Here is a 22,487-nt window from a genome sequence, read left to right on the forward strand (position 1 = left end):
GCTACATTTTCTGTGCTACAGATTTATAACCCTGGCCAAGCCTGTACCACTCTGGGCTAAATAAAAACCCTAAAGTTCATAAGAAATGTAGCAGCACATGCCCCAACAGCCTCTCTTGTGGTGTCACAGCTCCCCCCACGGGACCAGGCTGCTCAGCCACTCCACATTCCCGGGACTGACCCTCTGCCCACATCCCACTGATTAATGCAGGTTCCTCAGGATCCCAGCTGTGACATCTGCTGGATCAATACTTGTCCTGTGTGCAGGGATACAGTGAGTCAGGATGGCACCCATGGGATAAAGGCAACTTCTCTCTTTCCACCTTTCTCTTAGGAAAATGGAAGCAAACACCAGTCAGCAACTGTAAGGTGTTATCTCCACCATTAGAGAATAATTCCATGATAGATGAACACCAGAATGACAGTCTATATTGTGTGGGTGATAAAGGTGACATTTGCAGCACCAGCTGCATTTGTCCTTTCTCCCACCCCCTGGGTAAGGACCCACCTACTCTCATACAACATAACACAGCTTTGGCACAAAAGCAAAACTGAAAACTCCAGGAACATTAAGGATCTATTTATTGCCAAACAGTAGCACATCAAAATAAGCAGGCAAATGTCATAGTAACTAACAAAATACAGGGGAATGCCTTGTGAATTCACCGGATTTTAGTTTCTGGCATCTTTAGAAAATGTATTTTTTTATTTGGCTAACAGGAAACCACAAAGCACAACTGTCCTGTAATTAGAGCAATCAGACACATATGGGGACAATAATTATAGGCAAAATAAACTGGTTTTAAACAGATATGTTTACTGTATTTCTAACCACCTCATGCTTTTATTCTTCATTATTTGAGGGTTTGAGCTTTCCTTTTTTCCCTTATCTTGGCAGTCCCAAGATTTTTAGGTCTTGGTACTGTAGGAAGCAGTTTCTAAATGTTTATCTGGGCTGGCAACAGTGGTTTGTTCCACTGAGAGGATAAACAATTCACATCAACAAAGTTTGATGTTACAGAAAAATGACTTATGTTTCTCATAATTACTCAAACGGGGAAGCAAGTTTTTTCATGAAACAAATTATGAAATTGCTTGTTTGTTTAGTATTAGTCAAGCACATTCTTATTTCAGAGTTATGAAAATTACACTGTTTTCTTCATTACAGCCAGTCAAACCATAAGATACAAAGCTTGAAGTTAACAGCATAAGTACAGCTCTTTGAAGAAAATGAAATTGCCCCACATCCCTAAAAAACAGTTTAGTTACTTAATAAAAGGCAATAGCATGGGATTAACCCATTGCCTGTGGATGAGCACTCCCGTGAAATTCTTCAACTGAACACATGAAAGTTTGAGGAAAACAAAAAGTTGTGTACCTTTAGGAGCAGAACACAGAAAACATCAAGGTGAGCTGTTCCAATTAAGCACCTTTATTGCAAACAAATGTTGGAAGACAACCTTAGTTCCTTGACTAAAATACATCTTCTTGTTATTTACAGTCCCTGAGCCTTTTGCCACCAAGATGGGAAAGGTGCATTGAATGTACCTTCAAATAAGTCCTTCAAATTACATTCTGACAAAATACATCAGACTTAAGTGAACCATCCTCAAGGACAATGTTAGCTGGGTGATGTAATCAGCAATTAAAGTTCCAAAGTTGCTAATATGCCTCCAGTAATTGTTTTCTACATTATATCCAAATCCCTCCCTTCGTAACTGAATTTCTGCTAAAAAATTGCTGAAACACAACCCTTGGCTTTGCAAAGCACAGGTGGATTTCATTTCGGAATCCACACTGTTGTAAATTATTTTGTTCTCCCACGCAGCCAAACTAAGAAAAATGTGGACAATAGCAGTAAGTCACACCCACTGAGAACATTGTCTTTTTCTAATCACCCAATGACATAAATTTATTGTGTAATTCTACATTCACTTTGTCAGTAGAGAAGGTATTAGAGCTACTACATCCTGGTTAAGTGTAGGGTTATTAATCCCATGAGGACAAAAGCAGTTATGACAAATGCATTTACTTTAGATAGCATTGGTTATACAGTCAAAGGACACACCAAAAATGACAATACACATCTGTAACTTGGAATATGTGAGATGGTTTCCAGCAAGCTCTCACCACCGACGCTCTTACTGAGAGATGTGATATCGTATCTTAGGTTTATTAGGATTATGTTCAATTAGCCAGTCAGCAAGCCAAATCTGTGAACAAAAAAACCAAAATTCAAACATTTTCAGCTTTCTGTTGCTTTCTGTTAAGTTCATAGGAGAATATTATAAAAGCATTATTATATATAAAAGCATCATTATATATAAAAGCATTATTTGAAACCTCTGCTACAGATACTCTCCTACTGCACTGCAAAATTAAGCCCTTTCAGAAAGAAATGGATATGCAGATTACCCGTTTTTTAAAGATGTTCTGTTAAATCTTACAGCTTATACTGCTTTTGATCAATGCACAATGACCTTTAGAAGACAGCTTGTCCTGACAATGTTTATCTTTGTGAAAGTATAAGACCATTTGAGCCATACTCCAAATAACTCAGCCAGCTCTGTTTTGAAATGCTGCTGCACAACATGCATGAAACTGCTTAATGAAACATTACTGCTGACAACACTTGGAGATAGTTCATCCAGTAATCATTCATTAAGAGTGCCAGCCTTCTGCATTGAAATCACCCTACACTACCTAAAACAGTAAAACCCAAACATGGTTATTTTTGAAATTAATCTTTTAAGTTTTCCAGCATTTTGTACTTAAATGAGAATGTGGGAGGAGGAATGCCTTAAGTCCTAATTCCATCTGCCATTGCCTGGCCTTAGGCAAATTAACCTTTTGCCTCGATTTCTCCACTTGTAAAGCAAAGTTTTTAACACATCCTTATTTACTTCACAAGGCTGTTGAGGACTGGTTTCTGGAATGCTGAGAACAACAAACTTCATACCACACTGTGAAGAGCTGACAGAACAGCAGACAGGGAAGGTAAGCAACACTCTGCTTTTACTACCACGTATAAAAGGTTTGCAAAGGGAGAGCCAAGCAGAGCACTAGGACAGGTAAAGCAATAACAGCATAGTAGTAAGAACCCAAGACAGAAATTAAAAACAAACAAACAAAATATCCCAAAACACAAAACCCCTTAGGAAAATTACTTTAGAAAAAAATCAAATCAAATAAAATCATTTGAGCCAAATAAATTTGTCCTGTATTGCTTAAGAAATTGCTGAGACAACCTCTGTGCTGACAGCAAGTATTTCTGAGTGTGCACTCTGCACTGACAGCAAGTATGTCTGAGACAATTTCTGATGCCATCTGCAAAAGGAGAGGAAAGAAAAGGATACTGGAAAAAAATCATTCCAACGGTTTCCCCATAAGCCACCTAGCAGAAAACAAACTGAAAAACAATAGGCAATATCTATTTCTGAAGCAGTATCAAATCAACACTATTTTCCTTCTGACATTATGGACAACAAAGAAGGTGCAAACAGAATGTTTTTAGCAAAGCTACTGACACTGTTTCATACAGCTTTCTTACAAGCAAGGAAAGCATTGTCTCAATGAAGTTACTGATACCTCATAATTGACTAGAAAATTGTGCTAAGAATGCAGATTAACTGGAAGCCAAAACAATGAGTTAGAAAGATGGGACATTTAAAGAAAAATATCAGTATTTAATATAGCAAAGAGAAGACTGAAAGGAAAGAAAATGCAAATATGCAATAGGTTGCTGCAAACAAAAAAAGACATTGTCTCCAATGTCTTTTGGGGATAGTAAAAGGAGAAAAAAAAGGTAATGGGCTTAGAATTGGAGCCAGGAGATTTAGGCTATCTTTTAGTGAAAGCTTTTAACAAGTATAATTAAGCACTGAAACAGACTGCCAGGGAGACTGTAGATTCCCCATCATTTGGGGTGCTAAACTACAGGCCAGATACACATTTGTTAGGAATAGATACAATTGGTTTGGCCTTTGGGCAAATGGACTTCATCTCTGTTTCCTAGATTTCTATGGTAACAGTGCCAGACATACAGATAAAGTAAACAAGTTACAAAGCTGGAAAAATCAAAGTACATTAAACGTGGCCTCACGTATATCACACAATTCATAGGAACACCCCAAGTGATTATTAAGGCTTTTTTTTTTCTGAAAAGTATCCTTTAGAAAAATGCAATGTTGATTATAAATATAGCAATGATGTAAAATCCACAACTGCCAGGAACTTGCACATATTAATTATCTGCATGCTTAAATAAGTGTGTAAATGACTGGAACTTTAAGAACACAAAGGAAACTGATTTTATTTAGGCACTTAGATCCTTGTGTCATCTCTAACAAACTAGTCAACTAGTTGAAACCAAATGTTACAGTAGTTCATCAGCTGACAGCTAAAACAGCACAGCTCTTCACCAACAGAGCAGTTCTGCTATAAACAGGGACTTCATTAACAGCAAGTGACAGCGTCCCAGAGCTGCCAGCAGTGCTGGACACTGCACATACCATGGGGTCTGCTGGCTTCTCTTTGCACAGGGCAGTGAGCCCTGCCAGCAGCGTGGGCTTCACATACAGGTTCAGGTAATCCCGAGCTCTCTGTCCACTGGGAACTGGCTCCAAGATTGCTGCAAGGAGGAACCACAGGTGTTAGAAAGCAGCCTCTAGAGTGATTAAACCCAACATTCTTTCAAAGGTTGTTTATATATGAGTTGCTCTTTTCCTTAGTAAGTTAATAATACATCATGGGTTTTATAGCTTCTCCCACAACAAACTGCAAAGAAACTCCCTAAACTTCTTTACTATGTCCCTGAGGTAATTTCACTGATGATAGTCTATTATGAAAAGGGAGGAAGTCAGATCATCTGGGGAAAACCTGAATCCTTAAAGATGCATTTGGGGCAGCAGAGAAACACTATATCCCATGTTTAGCACTTTCTTCTTCCAGCTAGTTTCTAAAGACCCTAAAAATCTCACCTTTAGTCTTGTTCTGTTTGCACAGTGAGAAGAAACATGGTTAATACAATGGGTAAGATTTGTAAAGAACTGCAACATCTTTTATTAAGCGCACTGATACAGCTGACAAAAAGTATCAGTAGGCAACTTTTTCTAGCAGTTTCACTTGCATCTTTCTGTCAAAGAGCAAATCCTGCTACATTACAAACCAGAGACCCTCTTACAGCCTTTCCAGGTTCTAAGGCCCTTTTCTCGGGCACTTAACTTTGGAATTGCACTGTCATGTGAGCATACAGCTGCTTTTGAATAGTAATTACTCAGCCTGAATCCAAGAAAAGAGTCAGTCTTCTCAAGTCAACCAAGGCTGACTGTGCCAGAAACATTGCTGGAGTGTAAAAGCTTCCTATTTCTTCTCATTTACCAGCCTTGACTGCTCCAGCTCCCAGAGCAGAGTTTGAAAAGTGGAAGCAATCTCTGTAAATACACTGGCTCTTCAGACAGATTTTTGTTAAGCCTTTCATAGCAGAAAATTTCAGTTTATACATGAAGAGACCCACAATCCTGTAAAGCAAACAAACCCAACCTCTTCTAAATCAGTTGTATCTGGAGTCAGGGCAGGACAGGGAAGAACTCCATCCTCCCCAGGACTGGCAGTGAACCAACTGTACCATTCTACCTTCTGGAAAGATGAATCGAATTTCCTTCTCTGCTGAGGAGATGCTGAGGCTGCCGTGGAGCCCATTCCTCAGCTCATCAGTCCCATAGAGTGCTCTTAAGCTGAAAACAAGGGAAATAACTGCTTGGAGGGCAACTGCAAATCCCTTCCAAGTCTCTGAAGACTGAAAGTACAGAAAAGCAATAGATATGGACTAATTAATAAGACATTGGCTTGTTTTTGTTTTAAACATAAGAAGTAGCTACATAAAACTTAATGTTCATACACTCAGCATTCCCCATAAAATAGGTGAACTTTGCATACTAAAAAACAATGGTGAAAAGCTGTTGCACAAAACTGAAGAGGTAAGAAGCCTGTGTCTGCACTGTACAGACAAACAAATAAAAAAAAAAAAAAAAAAAAAGAGGAATAATTCTGGTCTTAATCAAAAGAATGACAAAATCCTACTGATTTGCCCAAGGCCAGTTCAGTGAGTTACCTGTGAGGGTGAGTTATCCTAGCTCTTAGGCTGTTGGATGGTCCCAGCAATTCCTTCCAGTATGAGACTGCACAATGTCTAGCAAGAACCATAGCAATTATAGGACCAGAACTCATATAGGCTGTTAAATTAGGAAAAAACACTTTTCCAAATTGTTCTGCGTAGAAGTTGCTACATTGCTCTGGGCTTAACTGGAGCTTCCATTTCTATAAAGTGTAGAAGACAAAAAAATAAAAAAAATTGCTTGCTACATTGAAACAGGTTAGAGCATTAAAGGCAGGATAGAGTCCTCTCCTGCAGTCATATCTTCAAGTGCAGAACACAGAGTAGTTTGTGGAATTCCTCTGATTCACCCAGATAGGCTCCTCTTCTAGATAGAGAGTAACAAAGAGCAAAGGTTTTCCAAGTTAATTAAGAAAACAGCCCATTTGAGTAAGATGTGATTTTAGCCCAGACAAACTACAGCAATTTCTAACTGCCAGATGACAGAGCAAAAAGTGAAGAGCGTTACAAGGGCAGCATTTTATTACTCAGCTGCTACAGCATAATGTTCTACTTTTAAACAAGTTTCTCTCCAGCCCACACTGTTAATTACACAATTGTTATATTTTTCCTTTGTGACTCTCTCAATAGCTGCCTAGCCTGCAGGTGGCCAGGATCAGGACAACTTTGGGAAGTTATCAGAAACCACAGTCAAGAAAAAAATTTAAAGTGCATTTTTCGAGCTCAAACTTGTGTAACACAAGAGTTCCATATACTCAGAGTCCTGATAACTTTACTGTCCAAAGTTACTGTAGACATCAGAAGACTCTACTAACATATTGCAATTAATTAAATAAATAATCTATTTTGTCTCATCTGCTGATACGTATTGAATCAATCGAAACATAGAATGGTTCACATTGAAAGGTGTCTTAAAAATCATCTTGTTTCAAACTCCTTACCACAGACTGGGACACCTTCCACTTGACCAGGTTGCTCAAATCCCAAAACTGGCCTTAAACACTTCCAGGGATGGGGCTGCCACAGCTGCTCTGGGCAGCCTGTGCCAGGGCCTCACCACCCTCATGGTGAAATTTCTTCCCAAAATCCCTTCTAAGCCTGACCTCTGGCAGTAGGAAGCCATTCTCCCTTGTCCCACCGTTCTATGGCCTTGTCCAAAGTTTCTGTACAGTTCTTTGGAACCCCTTCAGGCACTGGAAGGGGCTCTCAGGTCTCCCTGGTGCCTTTTCTTCTACACGATGAACAAATGCAGCACTCCCAGCCTGCCTCTGGAGCAGGGGGGCTTCAGCCCAGGGAGCATCCTCATGACTGCTTCTGCAGTAGCTCCAAGAGATTAAGAAATAAATAAATGAATGCAAATAAATAAAACAACCGGAAAGGTTAGGGAGGAAGTGAAAAAAACAAAACCAAACAAGACATTGCGGGGAGGAGGGGGCCCCTGCCGCCCACAGGCGCGAGGGCGCAGCGCCCCCCAGCGGCCGCCCGGAAGCACAATTTAAATATTCATAAGCTCATTTAAATAATCATATTTACTGTAAAAACAATGGAAACAAAAAATTAGTTAGGCTGCAACTGGCCAGCTATTCGAGTTCAATTAATTCTCTAATATCCACTTGCACACTGCACAAAATATTATTAGATCTGAATGACACACTCTCCAAAGAGTTGCCTTGGAAAGTTCACACATCTGCTCCATACATTCGTTAAATCTGAGTTTATTAATAAAGTGTGAGTTTTCCTGTGGTCAGCAAATAGTTTGTTAGCTCTGTTCCATCCCATGCACTAAAAAGCATCTCCTTACAGAATCTGGCAGCAATGTTTAATGACATGAAGAACATGAATCAATTTTTGGACACACAAGCTTTTAGTTACTGGCTTGATTGCTAGAAGTTAAATAATTTCCTGACTTATAAACTACAGCTATTTTCTCTGGACCACAGCCTGTTACCTGAATGATGTGGAATCCTGATAGGAGAATGAGATCTTCTATTTCTTCTTCTTTACCAATGACATCTGGTTTGATGATAGCAAGAGTTCTTTCCACATAAATCTGAGGTTCAGGCATTAACACCTCCATCCTGGCTGCTAAACTATAATTCACTTGCCCCTTTCAAACTGCAATGACACCAGTACATGACATTTGGAATTTGTCTATTGCACAGTCACCTACAGTGACACTCACCATGTACCCCAGGAACAGAGGGTCACACCCACCTCAAAAAAACAGCGTTCTCTGGACTTGTTAGCTCTCTGTAGTTCACATTCCCATTTTGTGGAAAATAAGGCCAAAATTTAATGTTGTTATTCACTAAGTTGGACAATGTATAAGGAAAGGCATTATCACCCATCCTGATGTGGGCTCCCTGTGCTCCCACACCCACCATCCACCATGGGCCCCTTCAAACCCCAAATCTGTATCCTCACACAAGGACTGTGGGTGGGACTAATGACTTGGAGCTGGTCCACCGTAAGCCTCAGGGTAATTTCTCAGTGGTTATTTAATTCCTGTATTTATGGGCCCCAGACAACGTGCCAGTTTCCTGACTGAGCAGATGCATTGGCAAGCTGAGAGCACAGAATTGTGTTGTGAGCGGTGGAACCAGTGCAGGTGTTTCTGACAGACCTGTGTCCATTTGTAACCTTTTCATCACTGAATATTTTGGGTCTAGAGGGACCCTAAAGACCATGTCCATCCTGCCGTGGCCAGGGACACTTTCCACCACGCCAGGCTGCTCCAAGCCCCATCCAACCTGGCCTTGAACACTTCCAGGGATCCAGGGAGACCCACAGCCTCAATGGACAGCTTGTGCCAGGGTCTCAACACCCTCACAGCCAAGAATTGCCTCCCATAGCGTCCCATTTAACCCTGCCCTTTGTCAGCCATTCCCTCTGTTCTGCCTCTCCCTGTCCTTGTCTCAAGTCCTTCTCCATCTCTTTTGGAGCCCCTTTAGGCACTGGGAGGGGGTCGAAGGTCTCCATAGAACCTTCTCTTCTCCAGGCTAAACACCCTGAGCTCTCGCAAGCTTTCAGAGAGAACTGCGAGCGCAGGCTGCTGCGGGGATGCTGACGGAGCCTGAGAGCGGCACACAATGGCACCTGCGGCCCTTCCCTCGCCCGCCGCCCGCCCCGCTCCCACGCTCCCAGCCCCGGCTCTCTCCATCCGCCCTGCACCAGACCCAGACACGCACAGCCTTCCTGGCTGCAAAAACCTGCTCCCCGCTGCAAAGCCTGCTTGTAGCCCACCACATCCGCCTGCCTTGGGCCCGGCCAGGCTCGGCCACGCCGGGCTCCGGGTCCCCGCCAGCCGCCGCCGTTGCCGGGCGATGGCGGGCCCGGCGCCCGGCACAAGATGGCGCCCGCGGGCCTCGGCGGGGCGGGACGAAGATGGCGGCCGGGAGCGGCGCGGTGATGGCGGCGGAGGCGGAGCGGGGTGGCGGCCCGGCACCGCCGCGGGCACCGCGCACACGACGGAGAGACACCGCGGCTACCCCGGGATGGGCTCTGCGTGACGTGCGGGAGTTAAGGGTGTGGCGTGATCTTAAAAATCTCATTCCTCCCTGACAATAAAAGCTTTATGTCGGTTTCACCTCACGCTCAGAGCTGCTGAGGGAGCCACGCGCTCACAGCAAACGCATGAAGCGACGGAGCGCGATTTATTGGCAGGTAAAAAAATTAAGGAAAAGACATCGGGCATTCCAGGTCATTTATCAGCGCGTGTGGGGAGGTTTCCTGTGGGCGCGCCTCAGCAGCGGCGGCGGGCGGGAGCTCCCAGCACTGCCCCGAATTCCAATGCTAAAGCTCTCTAATGGTGCTTCTCGGCACTGCGAGGCGATTGCAGCGGCTGCCGGTGCTTCTCCACGTTTCGGACATAAAGGTGTAACGAATAGGAAACCTTCACCGTTCTGTGCACTAAACCGCATGAGCTGGGCATTAAGCAGGAACCGGCTGCCCGGCAGCCCCTGCCCACCCAGCGTGACCGCGGGCAGTCGGGCCCGGTGTCGCTGCCGTCCTTGTTTACCAGGCTCCGGTGGAGCCGGGCCAGCTGGCCCCGCGCTATCGGGGCGTGGGCCGGGAGCGGCCCCGATAACCCCGGCCCCGCCGCCCTGCTCCTCGCTCTGCCCGCGCCTCGTCCCCGCTCCTCGCTGCTCGCTTACAACTCTGGCATCGAGGTGCTGAACACCTGGGGCTCGCGGCTGAGTTCAGCCAAAACTGGATATCGCACTAAAAAAACCCTTCAGGTGACACTGATAAAGGGACAGAGAGAAAACACAGGTGTGCAGGCTTTAAGTTTTAATGGCATCAGACTGAAAGTAGAGGCAAAGGAGAAAAGACAAAAAAATCCCCTAGGATTTAGAGCCAGAGGTGCTGACACTGTGTGCCATGGTTAGGTGAGGAAATAGCAAATTTACAGCAAAAGCTGGTTTTAGTGTAAGAAAAATCCATTTTGCCTTAATCTTTTTCATGAGTAATGTGAATAATATAAATATAGAAACAAGAAATAAAAATATGCAGGTATTTCCTTGCAACCAATTTGAATATATTTAAAAACCAAAGACTGACATTGTTATTCATAACCTTGAAAAATAAAGGCTCCAAGTGCACAAGACAAATTCAGATACAGGCTTTCCTTCACCAACATGGGCACATGGCATTTGTTTCTTTAACCTTATCCAATATTTCATTTGAAGGCATTGTAAACACTGCAACTTCACAGAGATAATTGATAAACATGTTTTATTTTTTAAGACATGCTGATGAAAGACTCCACCAGTTTTTTAGTTCAGAGTTAATTCAGGACGTCATATCTTTTCAAAATCAATGAGCACAAGTCTGACAGCCCTTGCTTAAATTTAGCAGTTCAAAGGGTTCCTCTGCCCGCATGAACACTTCAGAATTATTATTACATAAGTAATGTTGAATTTAATATCCGTGTTTCATGCTAACATGAATCTCTTGCAGTTTATTGTGCACATTTTTTTTCCAGCCACCCAAAGCACCTTCCAGTGCAGCCCGAGGCTGCAGTTTGGGAGCAGGGCCCTGCACAGCTCCCTGCCCACCGCGGCTCCTCGGGCTGTGTCACAATTCCTGCGGCTCGCTGTTTCCAGAAGCATTTCTGGAGGGCGGAGATGGTCTAATTTTAGTACGGGGAGAATCCTCCTCTCTCCAATGAGCGAGCAGCTGCATCTGGAGCTGCAGCCAATTGCCCGGGTTTCCTCCTGCTGCACTTCCCACGATGGTTTAATAATGCAGAAGCACAAATTTAAAGTGGCCCCACACATTAAGAGGAAATATTATGTGCTCCCTAAAGCTGTTCAACAGTAGTAAAATCTCAAAGGTTTATTCTAAAGCCTTGGATTGCATAAACCTGACCTTAAAACAATGTGTTACTATCATGATGTTTCTTGTTTTTACAGAGCTTGAAATAATATTTCCAATAACTAAAATGCTGGTCTGAAGCATCTTCTGTAACTTCTGTAGGCCAGGGATGTGCTTTTAGGAAAAGAAACAAAACAAAAAAGGAAAATGATAATTACAATGCAATGAACCACTGTGGTTCTGAACACTTCTCAGGGCATAGCCTGGCTGCTATATCTTATCTGTTAAGCGGTTTAACAAGCCTTAGTTGTCTCACTTATTTTTAGCTGGCATGGAATATACCACCTAAAGACTGTGGCTGCAGGTGCATTTACATCCCACCAACACCAGATAAATAACATTTCAACGAAAAATATTATTTCAGAGCTTTGTCCTGTGATAGTGCAAGAAGGTGCAAAAGCTAATATCTTGCAGACTGTTAAAAAGGAAGGAAAGAAAAACAGAATGATGAAAATAAGTGAAGAAAAGCTAAAGAATACCAACTAGTAAAACTGATTAAAAATGAAGATGCACATCTTTTAGCTTTGTTTGCATTTTGATGTTAAGTAGAGAAAAATGTGTTTGCCCTAGTAGCAATGTTCTAACTATACCTTACCACATATATAACTTTCACCCACCATGGCCTCTCTTTCCTTTATTTCTTTTCATGATGAACTGTCATACCTACCCACAGCACCAGCTTACCTTCACTGCTTGCTCCACCCATGCGTGCTCTTGCAGTGCAGTGACGGAAATCCTGTGATCAAGGCAACTTCCTCTCCCACATGCCTGCTCTCCTCCATTTCTGCCTTCTCACAACTAAACAATTCTCCTTCTGCAGCTCATCTGAATGCTTGTAATCCCAGTGAGCTTTTCATTGCTGCTGCTTAACCCTTGTCAAGCCTTCCTGTCTGTTTTCCTCTACTTGTTATCTCACCATTTTCTGTAAAGATAAAAGTGATAAAATAGTCTCTTCATGCTTCCTGTCTACAAGTCTCTAAGTGGCAGTAACAAAAAGCTTATCAACATGTCTTCTGTAACTCCATCACTTGCCCTGATAACTTCACCCCATTTCGTTTCCTGATCTTCCCAACACTCTCTCCTTCATTTGTTCACAGCTTTAGTCATTCAGTCTGCTCTGATTCCTAGCACCCACAGAGATTGGTTTGTCTCTTTGACCATTAAAAAAAAAAAAAAGCCTTTGGTATAAGTGCCTCTTGTCACCTCACAGGTTCTTCCAGTCATGTCTCTTTGTCTCTTGTTGGGATCTACCCTAAATCCTCTTCAAATTTGGTTTTGCTTCCTCTTATCTGAAAGTTTCTCTGTCCATCTTAAACCAATCTCTTGTTGGCCCTTCAGTCACATTTAGCATATCTAGCTCATGTCTCAGCTTAGTTTTTGCGGTTTTTCTCACTTTTCACTTCTGCAGTCACTGTTTCATCTTGGCTTGTCAGCCCCTTCTTCCCTTGTGTTTCTTTCATTTTTCTGCAGGAGCACTGGTGAGCACTGTCCTTCACTCTCCTCCCTTCCCTCCATGCTCACAGATCAACATCTCCATGCTCCTTTTGTTTCTCAGTGAAGACATCTCCTATTTCCTGACAACCTACAACTGAATTCCTCTACTGCCCTTGCAGATAAACACCTTCCTGCTTTATCCCACCTTGTTGCTCAAGATGAGCTCCTGTTGAACACCTGCAGAGGTTGGGGCTGACAACTTATTTCCTCCTCATCTATATAAAGACATTCTATATAAATACTGCATATAGATATCAGGCTTTCACCTAAACTTTGGAGCAGAAACACTTGCATGTGTTTGCTGCTCCATTGTTCTAGACAATGTTTAACATAATGCTTATTTGGATTATCCCTGAGGCCACCATGCTCAGAGATAAGTAGTCATTGTGATCCTATCACAATGAAGAAATGAATGTATGAATAAACCAATAAAAATCTTTTATCTAACAAATTAAAAGAGGCAATTGGTTAAATAAGGCATTTTTAAAGATATATTGTCATGCCTACTTCAAGATATCTTCTATTCACCTTAATTCCGTGTAGCATAAAGAATCCTTTTTGCCATACTTCTTTTGAGCCATTACATTCAGTCCCATCATTAAATTATATGGGATTAATTGCATAGTTGTTATTATTATTAATAAAATGTATTTACTTATGCTGTGCATAAAGACTAACTCAGCAGTTTCCTATAACGTGGTATCTGGTATAGAGCAGGCAGTCTGTGCCTTGAGATGCTTACAATCAACTTAGACAAGACAGGCATAGGATATGGGAAATAGAGAAATTACACCAAGTTTTAAGAGAGTGGATTATGTGTTGGTTCTCTTTTTTTTTTTTTTTCTTTTTTAGAAGAGAAGATAGAAAAATCAACAGATGGGAAATAATGAGGAAATGGAGGGTGACCAAGAAAAAGAAGGCGGTAATAAATATAGGTATGTGACAAAACTCCTATGAACAGACAGCAAGGGCAGGGCTTGGCATAAACTGCAAGTTTGATAGAACAGCAGAATTAGACCCAACATGAGAAGCCCCATATGCAAGTAAAATTCAATGGAATTTCAGTCAACACCATGAGTAAACATTGCAATTACAGTATTAAAAAATGGCAATGACAGTTTGTTTTTTTTTTCTCAGCAGTAAATGTGTCATATAGGGAGAATTGCCTCCCAAGAAGGTATGTGTGTATTTTTCTTTGATTAACCACAGGCTTTGAGTGGGGAGTGAAAAGCAAGACCAAAAGCAAAGTCACAGCCCAGAGAAATTCATTAACATTACCTGTGGCATGATGGGGCCTGGTGAGACAAAAAATAATCACAATGACCCACATTCTCAAATTTCTCAGTCCTTGATGTCTAGATGTGTAAAGAATGACTTTGTTAGTTGGGCCAGTCACAGTTCTCAAACCAGGCTCCTTAGCCAGTCTACAGCCCCATGGTTATCCTGCTCTTGGATATGACACAAAAGGTTTAATCAAACAGCCATTAACATGGGGCAACTGGGAATCACAAGAGCCCTGCCAGCTGGGGCCTGCTGCTTGGAATTGCCAGGGTGGGAGATTGAGAGGGACTGACCAGGAGAAACGGGCAGCTGGAAATGAGCATGGCTTTAAAGAAAGCACTGTTAGTCAGAAACAGGAAAACACTTGACAAAGTGCCAGTGGTAGGGAAGGATGACACAGGTTCAGCAAAGCAAAAAACAGAACTGGAGAAATAAAAAGAGAAGAGAAAGGAAAGGAAAATGTATGTAGAAGTGCTAATGAGATGACATTCATGTTCTTAGCAAGATTCGATGAAATACAAAGCAGATGTTATGGGCAGTGAATCTTGAAAGAAAATGAAGTTATAAATATATAATCCAGAGCATTCAGGTTATGTCCATCAGCTGAGCCTGACAGACCCAGCAAATTGCTGCAAATTTCATTTTACTCTCAGGTTCTGCTCTGTAAACTTGTAACTTCAGCACAGATCTATTTCCACAGTCACCTGCCACAGCTGCATGCACAAAAGGCTGCAAAAACAAGGTGGACAGGGAACCGGAGCAGTGGCATTCACCACTTCAGCCATGCAAGCCTCAGCGTGGCCTTGCCTCCCTGACTTAAACAAAGGTGTGGTATTTTCCCACTAGGCTATCAGTACGTGAATGACTTAGCTGACAGACAGATGGTTGTAATCACAAACCACATCTTTTTGGTACAGAGAGGTTTAAAATCTAAGCCAAAGCTGCTTGAAAAATCACAAGAAGCCCCCTTGCTGGATGCGGGGTAAGCTCCTCTGACATGGTATAAATTATGGTATCTTATAAAAAATTATTTGCTTCTAACATTCTATTAAAAGTTCAATAGAATAAAACAATATAAAAATATATTCTCATAAAGATGAGCATGTCTATCAGCCAACATCTACAAGCTGTCCTGAGGACCTTACAACTTTCAAGCCTTGCTGTCTCTACTATATTTACTGCCCTGACTTCATAGAATGTTTTTTTTTACGAAGTTCAGCCTAAAGTTGTGGTTGAGAGTTTGTGTAGATCATACCCTACCCTGTCAGTAGCCTGTGCTGATACAGGCATACCTAAGGATGAATTCTGATCTACTGTATTGAAGATAAAACAGTTCTAAAAGCAGCTCAGTTGAAGGACAGTTCATTATCCAGACCAGGTCATTTAAAATGTTTCTCCACTGCTTCTACTCACAAGTGGCTGTGGGCACTCCTGAGTTTTAACAGCAAATTAAAGTTGAACCACAAGCGGTATTTGAGAGGGTGGAGCATTAACCTGCGCACTCATTACTGCAGTGAGTTAGGTAATAATTGTTACTTTTTGCCCACAAGCAAAGGGCTTTACTTTCAGTTTTATTTAGAGATGTGTAAGCTTTACGTGTAATCTAGAAGGCAAAATCTGCCCCTTTGGCATGGACAAATAGGACATTAGGAGCTGTACACCGTACAACTGGTTACAGGGAGCAGTTCTCCTCTGGGCTCCTCACCCACAACTTTGCCAACCAGGCTGACATATCCTTGGGCAAAAGGAATTAAGGCCCGGGCACGTGCTCGGCGCTCCAGCCCCGAGTTATGTAATATCCAAATCTAAGTTTAAAAACAACAAACTCTGGCCCCTGTCGGTTGCAAAACCAGCAGAGCTGGAAACATTAAGCAAACCTCTGGTCCTGGAGTAACTGACTCAGCGCCCTCAGCGCACCTCGAGCCGAACCAGGGCGGCGCTCCAAGGGAAGCGCAGCGCTCCGGCCGCAGCCCGGCGCTCCCGGGCGGGACCGAGCCACGGACCGTGCTGGGAACGCCGCCCGGGCCCGGGCCCGGTCCCGGTCCCGGTCCCGGTCCCGGTCCCCGGCCCCGATCCCGATCCCGATCCCCATCCCGCCCCGGCCTCGATCCCCATCTCCAACCCCGGCCCCGTTCCCGATCCCGCCCGGCCCCGCCGGCAACTCCCGGTCCCGCCTCGCCCGCCTCTCCCCGCGTGGCCCCGCCCACCACGGCAGGGCAGCCAGTAGCGAGGGCAGACTCCCCTGAGTGACAGGCGGCGACGCCCAACCAAGACGCGGCTTGTTGCGGTGTGGCGCAGGCTCCGGCGGTATAAAGGCGGCCACGCGTCGCGGGCGCGGGCCCGAGTACGTGTCTGAGGGGGAGGCGGCGGTGGCGGTGCGGCCGGTGCGGAGCAGCCGCGGGGAGCGGGATCGGCTCCAGCACCAGTGCCGGGGCGGTTTTTAATTAGACTTCGGTCAGCCCGGGTTTTATCGGGAGCGGATTTTAAAAGTGAGTACGAGCGGGATGGCGGCGGGAAGGGGGAGGGGTGTGAGCGGACCGGATCAGACCGGCCCGGCCGGGGAGGAGCCGCCGCGCTGACCCGCGCTCGTCTCTCGCAGGCGCCTCTCGTCCCTCTGCCTCTGCGGACGGGGCACCATGTCGGAAGCGGAGCAGCAGCTGGCGGCCGGCGCCACCCAGAACGGGCACGAAGCGGCCGAGAGCGCTGGGGAGCAGCAGGCCGAGAGCGGCGGGGCCGCTGCGGCGGCGGGAGCGGCAGGAGCAGCGGGAGCGGCGGCGGCGGCGGCGGGAGCCGGCCCAGCGGCGGGAACAGCGGGCACGGCCGCCAGCCAGAATGGGGCCGAGGGCGACCAGATCAACGCCAGCAAGAACGAGGAGGACGCGGGGTAAGCGCGGGCGCCATGTGCGCAGCGCCGGGCCCGGCGCGGCCCTGCGGCGGCGGCAGCGCCCCCGGCCCCGCTCGGGCCGGCGGGGAGGGCGGCGGGAGCGGCCCCGCCGAGCCGGGGCCCTGCAGCACCAGCGCTTCCTTTGTTCTGGCGCTGCCTTTTGTTGGCGCCATGTGGCGGCTGGGGGAGGGGCGCCGAGCGGGGCTGTTGCCGTCTCATGCTGTAAAATGGAAGGGGATTTACCTCTCCCGCGTTTTCTTCATCCTTTCCCTCTTCAGCGAAAGGGGCGGATGGAAGGAGTTGCTTTCTGTTGGGGGAGGGGGGCTGGCTGAAACTTTGTGGGGATCGCATGGCCCATCGCCACTGGCGTCGATGTAAATGTGAATGTTTTTTGTAAAGCACGTAAGAAATAATTCTGGCCTTGGAAGGCAGCGGGGGTAACCTAAGTGTTTTTTAAGGGAAGTAAAGGGAAAATTAGCACGATTGAGGTAATGCGCGGTGTGTTTAAATCGGTAAGAGCTATTTTGGTGTGCTACTTTGCAGCATTGTCAGAAAATGCCTTAAGTCTTGCAAGGGATTTCTGGCGGAGTCGGTGTAGTTTCGCTGTGCTTTGGTAGCGGAATCCTTGTGTATACAAGAGGAATTTCGTTCCTATCATAGTTGGTCTGTTCATAAACACACGAAATTGATAGGAAGATTACGTAGCTATTTCTCAAGCAAGTCTTTGTTATTAGGCTACCCCATGTATTTAATTGGAACTCCCTTTGTTACCGCTGAGCTCTGAACCAGAGAGCTGAAGCCAGTGTAATGGATTTTTGACTATAAAGGAACGAGTTACACTTGCACAAGCTTCCCACGAGCTGGAGCAGGATGTTCACTTTGCAGACATTAAAATGATTGTGAACCAGGCCTTTTAGTTCTGTACAAATTTTTCTTTACTCTTTCTAGTATTTTATGCTGAAAAAAAGGTTGATAGTATTTTCCTTTCATGAATAGGAGGTGACAAGCTTCAAACCCAAATCGGTATGAAACTTCTTAGAAAAGCACTTATTCAGAGAGATTGACGTATGTGAAGAATGTAGTGCTGTCCAAGGCACTGATTTTACAGTGTTTTATTAGGAGCTAAAATAAGCTTCAATTCAGCTGCACAAATACACTCAAGAGGGAAGAATGTCTGTGTGTTAAGGGTGCAGTTGTCCCGTTTATGTGGCCTCTGAAGGAAAAGCCAAATACCCGGATTTTTGTTTTAGTTTCAAAGGTTCAAAAGTTTTAAATATTGTGTTATTTAAATTAGGTATCAGTTTTTCCAGTTAAAAAACAAAGCACTGCAAATTGCAAAGTGTGCAGTGGTACGAGGTGAGTTTGGCATGTGGCAATGCCCTAAAGCAGCCAGAGCTGCCTCCAGACAAATTCCTGTCATCCCCCAATCTCTTGATCGATCTCGTAAGTGTGGTCAGCGATGACCGGGTGTGCTGTGGAAAGCCTGTCAGGTTAGAGCAGCCACAGTTAGCTGCTGGGCTGGGACGGAATCCCCCAAGGCCCTTTCTTTGACCTATGATTGAAAGGCTGAATAAACTTGGATCCTCCAAGGCTCTGCTGTAATGGCTGCAGGAAGCACCCGCTGTATTTGGGCCTGGTGCTTCCTGCTGCACTCATCGAGAGTGTACAGCGTGGTCTGCTGAAAAAACTTGACTTCAGCTGATAAAAGGGTATGTTTTCACCCAGTTCAGGAAAAAAGGCAAAACCCACATAACGTTCCCCCCCCCCCCCCCCCCCATTGCCTCTTGTACATAAACAGATGCTGATTATTGCAAAGTTACACATAAACACCAAAAGCCAATTTTATTTGAGCATATTTTAATTTCTCAAGTGCTGCTACCTTCCAGTGCCAATCTAGGTTGCCTCCAAACAAGAGTAATAACAACTTAAACTGCTTCAGTCTATAGTTAGATAAAAAGGCTCGAATGCTTTTAAAAGCTTAGTTTGTTACCTTGGAAACTATGAAAATAGAAAACGCAGCCTTGTTATTAATGTTTTCGTTTAAAGTGAAGCATTTGAAAAATGTCTTATTGCCTGCTATCACTGTTTTGTTTGTTAGCTTCACTTCTGTACTGTGCCTTGAATTTAGTTCTTTGAGCTAGATATCCTCCTTCAGAGGGTATTTTGTATGGGAAAGTGGGCAGGGAAGAACTGTATCCACCTACTTGGAATTAAGGACTGAGGATGGAGAGACTCCTGTAGTACTGAAGAAGACAGAGCGAGACTCAGTAACTAAGCAGGAAGAAGTGCACAACATAGTAGCTAGGGCAGGTCCAAAGTCCCATCTGTTGTATGTGACTGTTATTGGAGGTCACAGGTACCTGGACTAAATTTTTTACAGCTGTTTAACCAAAACCTAAGAGAGCTCGAATACTTTGCCTTTTTAGAACTTATTCTTTCCTGAATGCTTTCAGAGCAGTCGGAATGATTCTAAGTTCTTTGCAAAAACTGAGGTGGCAGTACTTGATAATCAATACTACTTTCTTGCAAATGATAGAATACTTCTGTTACGAACATAAGTTACTGGCAAGGAATATTTCAGGGTATTCTTATTATTTTTATACCACCTAAACAATAACAGGGTGCATTATGGCCTTCCCTCAAAGAGAGGTGGGAGAAGCCCATCCTTGTGCACTGCTGTAATATCAGCAGCTTTTGCTAAGATGCAGGTGTTGTACTTGGAACAGACAGTCCTGTTCTGACAATGCTGCTGAGGTGTGTACCGCTGAGCATCTTACTGCATGTGCTTTCCTCTAGTGCTTCCTGAATCTGAATAGCTCTTATCTCCTTGAAATTTCAGGAAGATGTTTGTTGGTGGCCTCAGTTGGGATACAAGCAAAAAAGACTTGAAAGATTACTTCACCAAATTTGGTGAGGTAACCGACTGTACAATAAAGATGGACCCTAACACAGGAAGATCCAGAGGCTTTGGATTTATTCTCTTCAAAGAACCTGGGAGTGTTGAAAAGGTGAATTTAAGCTAAATATTTTAGATCTTTAACTTCTAGAGGAAACTTTTCAGCTTGAGTTAATCATGCCAAACTGTCTTTTAGGTTCTGGAACAGAAAGAACACAGACTAGATGGACGACTAATTGATCCCAAGAAGGCCATGGCAATGAAAAAGGATCCAGTGAAGAAAATATTTGTTGGTGGGCTAAACCCAGAAGCTACAGAAGAGAAAATCAGGGAATACTTTGGAGAGTTTGGAGAGGTGTGTAATGGCATCTGAGTCTCCAGTTGCTGTTTATTTTATTAATACTTTGCAAGTTTCAAAGTAAGTTAACTTCAGATGTATCAAGCCTTCTGTAACATCCAGGAGTTTCCCAACTTGAGAGCAAAGGTGGCACTTACTGCACTAGGTGCCTCCATTGCTACTTAGAGACCCTTGTCTTAAACTCAGAGCATTTTAGCTGATGTTAAAACCAGTTTGAAGAGTTGTAAAATGGAAATTTCTGATCCGAAAGCCACTGGAAAGGCTTGCAACTTTGGTGTTACATAAAATGCATAAAGGGAAAATTTACAGTTTTGCCGTCCCAGTTTCTGTGCATTTAACTGTTCATCTAAAACATGAATCTGAAAATTGTGTTTTACATCTTCAGATTGAAGCAATTGAATTGCCAATGGATCCAAAGACCAACAAAAGGAGGGGGTTTGTGTTCATCACTTTCAAGGAAGAGGATCCAGTGAAGAAGGTTTTGGAGAAGAAATTCCATAACGTCAGTGGAAGCAAGGTAGAAACTCTGACTTGTAACTCTTGTTCCAAGGACAATACCTCTACATCTATAACCTGAAAAGGCTTTTGTAGATCTCTTGTGTCAAAGTACCAAATTTACAATAAGGACAGCTTAAAGGTTACCATAGCAGTGTTTTGCCCTAAGTTCTGTCACAGGGGCTGCCAAAGCTCTTTGACAATACTGTGGCTTTCATTGCTCTATTTTAGGGCCTTTTGTATATGAAGTATCTAATTGCATTCATTAAATATATGTAGAGAAATTGGCTTATGTGTCAGTGTAGCAGTGTAAGCTATTCCAACAGGTAAACGCTTATTTTCAGTATTTGCATAAATAAAAGCTTTGCAGATGTTTAACTTTCCAAGCATCTGGCTGAAACTGGCTCTGTCTTCTGGGGGGAAGCTTCTGCTTTCTTCTTTTTGGAGCTCCTTTCTGCAGAGTCCCCCTGCTACCCAAACCTTGTCGTGTAAACCCACTACAAGAATCCAGGGAGTGAATGTACACTTATGGAAGCTTGTGCTTGGTCAGATGGTTATGGGAGCTACTTGTAAGGGTGGTGTGAGGTGCTCTGACCAGCTGACTGCTTATCTGAGGGAATAGCTAATGGAGAGAGGCTCATGGATCAACATATGTAGAGAGACTGGAGACACATCATGTGTACTGACTTGAGGTGTCCTTGTTTTCCCTTGCTCTGAGGCCAGTGCTGACCACAAAACTTCAGAGCCCTATTACACTGGGTTGTACTGTCTGACACTGACTTGGATTGCATTTGGTTTAAAACTGGTCTTGACACAATCCAGAACAAATTTTGGCAAACCTAATGCAGTGGGAAAGTCAGTGGTTAGCAGTGAAGTTTGTTTTTAGGAGAGAATGTCTAAATGCCAAGAAAGCTGAGAAACTTTTGTATCATATCAATGACTTGTTTTTGTGTTATAGCCATAGATAGCAGATTACCTTAAAGGTCCTGTGGTAGAGAACTTCAAGCCAGGCTTGCTCAGGTGCTGTTGTTCCTTGTGCGGCACAGCAGCTTTAATCTTGGACTGCGCAGATCCAGGAACCTGGCGAATGGCTGACAGCTTGAACTGCAGCCTGGGAATCTGTCTCGGAAATGTCAGTTCTGGTTGGTTTTACCTGTTAGTATTTTATAAATGGTGATCTCAGGTGTTAGTAGGGGTATGGTGCAGTCCATCAGTCCATCCACATACACAGTGTGTAGGGTGTACAGTGGCTGCCAGGAAAACTCGTTCTGGTGCATTTCTCAGAAGCCTGTTCAGTGTGGCTCAGGTGAAGCAGTCTGATAGCAGCAGCCTTTTCCTGGAGGTTGTGCCAGGTGAGAGAGAGGGCAGCTTTGTGGCTCCTCAGCACCTCCTCCATGGTGAAACTGATGGTAGGGACTAGGCAGGATAAAATGCCCTGAAAGCAGCGGCCTCTTGGAAAGGCTGACAGTGACTTACCTTTGCCCAGGTGGCACAATAAATCAGGTGTCCCTGGATATGCATTAGTGCTGCTCACCTGACCAGGAGCACAGCACGTACACCTCCTTTGCCTCCAGAGGAATCTCTGGCTT

At 44.1% G+C, this 22,487-nt stretch overlaps 2 protein-coding genes and 1 long non-coding RNA gene across 19 annotated transcripts in view; 2 read left to right on the plus strand and 1 right to left on the minus strand.

Annotated features, from left to right (window-relative positions):
- Window positions 1-563: 563 nt before the first annotated feature.
- On the minus strand, window positions 564-13,837 carry NME5 (NME/NM23 family member 5). 10 transcript variants are annotated; one of them, XM_077786681.2, is made up of 7 exons: window positions 9,303-9,481; window positions 8,329-8,364; window positions 8,063-8,229; window positions 6,112-6,317; window positions 5,634-5,734; window positions 4,511-4,629; window positions 564-2,212 (listed from the first exon to the last, which is right to left on the minus strand). In XM_077786681.2, the coding sequence occupies exons 3-7, from the start codon at window positions 8,189-8,191 to the stop codon at window positions 2,141-2,143; spliced, it is 627 nt and encodes a 208-aa protein (XP_077642807.1). In that variant the 5' UTR covers window positions 8,192-8,229; window positions 8,329-8,364; window positions 9,303-9,481; the 3' UTR covers window positions 564-2,140. The 10 variants fall into 10 exon arrangements, 9 of the variants coding, with proteins under 9 accessions (XP_077642807.1, XP_077642806.1, XP_077642808.1 ...); XM_077786680.2 differs by having other exon boundaries at window positions 8,329-8,422; XM_077786682.2 differs by having other exon boundaries at window positions 9,358-9,471.
- On the plus strand, window positions 13,029-14,160 carry LOC146766182 (uncharacterized). The gene is made up of 2 exons (XR_014958313.1): window positions 13,029-13,169; window positions 13,837-14,160. It is a non-coding gene; the product is annotated as an uncharacterized LOC146766182 (long non-coding RNA).
- A 2,441-nt stretch (window positions 14,161-16,601) lies between these two features.
- The window catches only part of LOC110482694 (heterogeneous nuclear ribonucleoprotein A/B), a 28,786-nt gene continuing 22,900 nt past the window's right edge, over window positions 16,602-22,487 (plus strand). For all 8 annotated transcript variants that reach the window (XM_021552126.3, XM_021552131.3, XM_085591314.1 and 5 more), the window contains exons 1-5: window positions 16,602-16,754; window positions 16,865-17,149; window positions 19,989-20,157; window positions 20,242-20,400; window positions 20,789-20,920. In XM_021552126.3, the coding sequence (XP_021407801.2) occupies window positions 16,902-17,149; window positions 19,989-20,157; window positions 20,242-20,400; window positions 20,789-20,920 (708 nt within the window). In that variant the 5' untranslated portion in view covers window positions 16,602-16,754; window positions 16,865-16,901. The remainder of the gene's footprint in view (window positions 16,755-16,864; window positions 17,150-19,988; window positions 20,158-20,241; window positions 20,401-20,788; window positions 20,921-22,487) is intronic.

Source organism: Lonchura striata, chromosome 13 (assembly GCF_050655825.1).
Source record: "Lonchura striata isolate lonStrDom1 chromosome 13, ASM5065582v1, whole genome shotgun sequence".
NCBI lineage: Eukaryota > Metazoa > Chordata > Aves > Passeriformes > Estrildidae > Lonchura > Lonchura striata.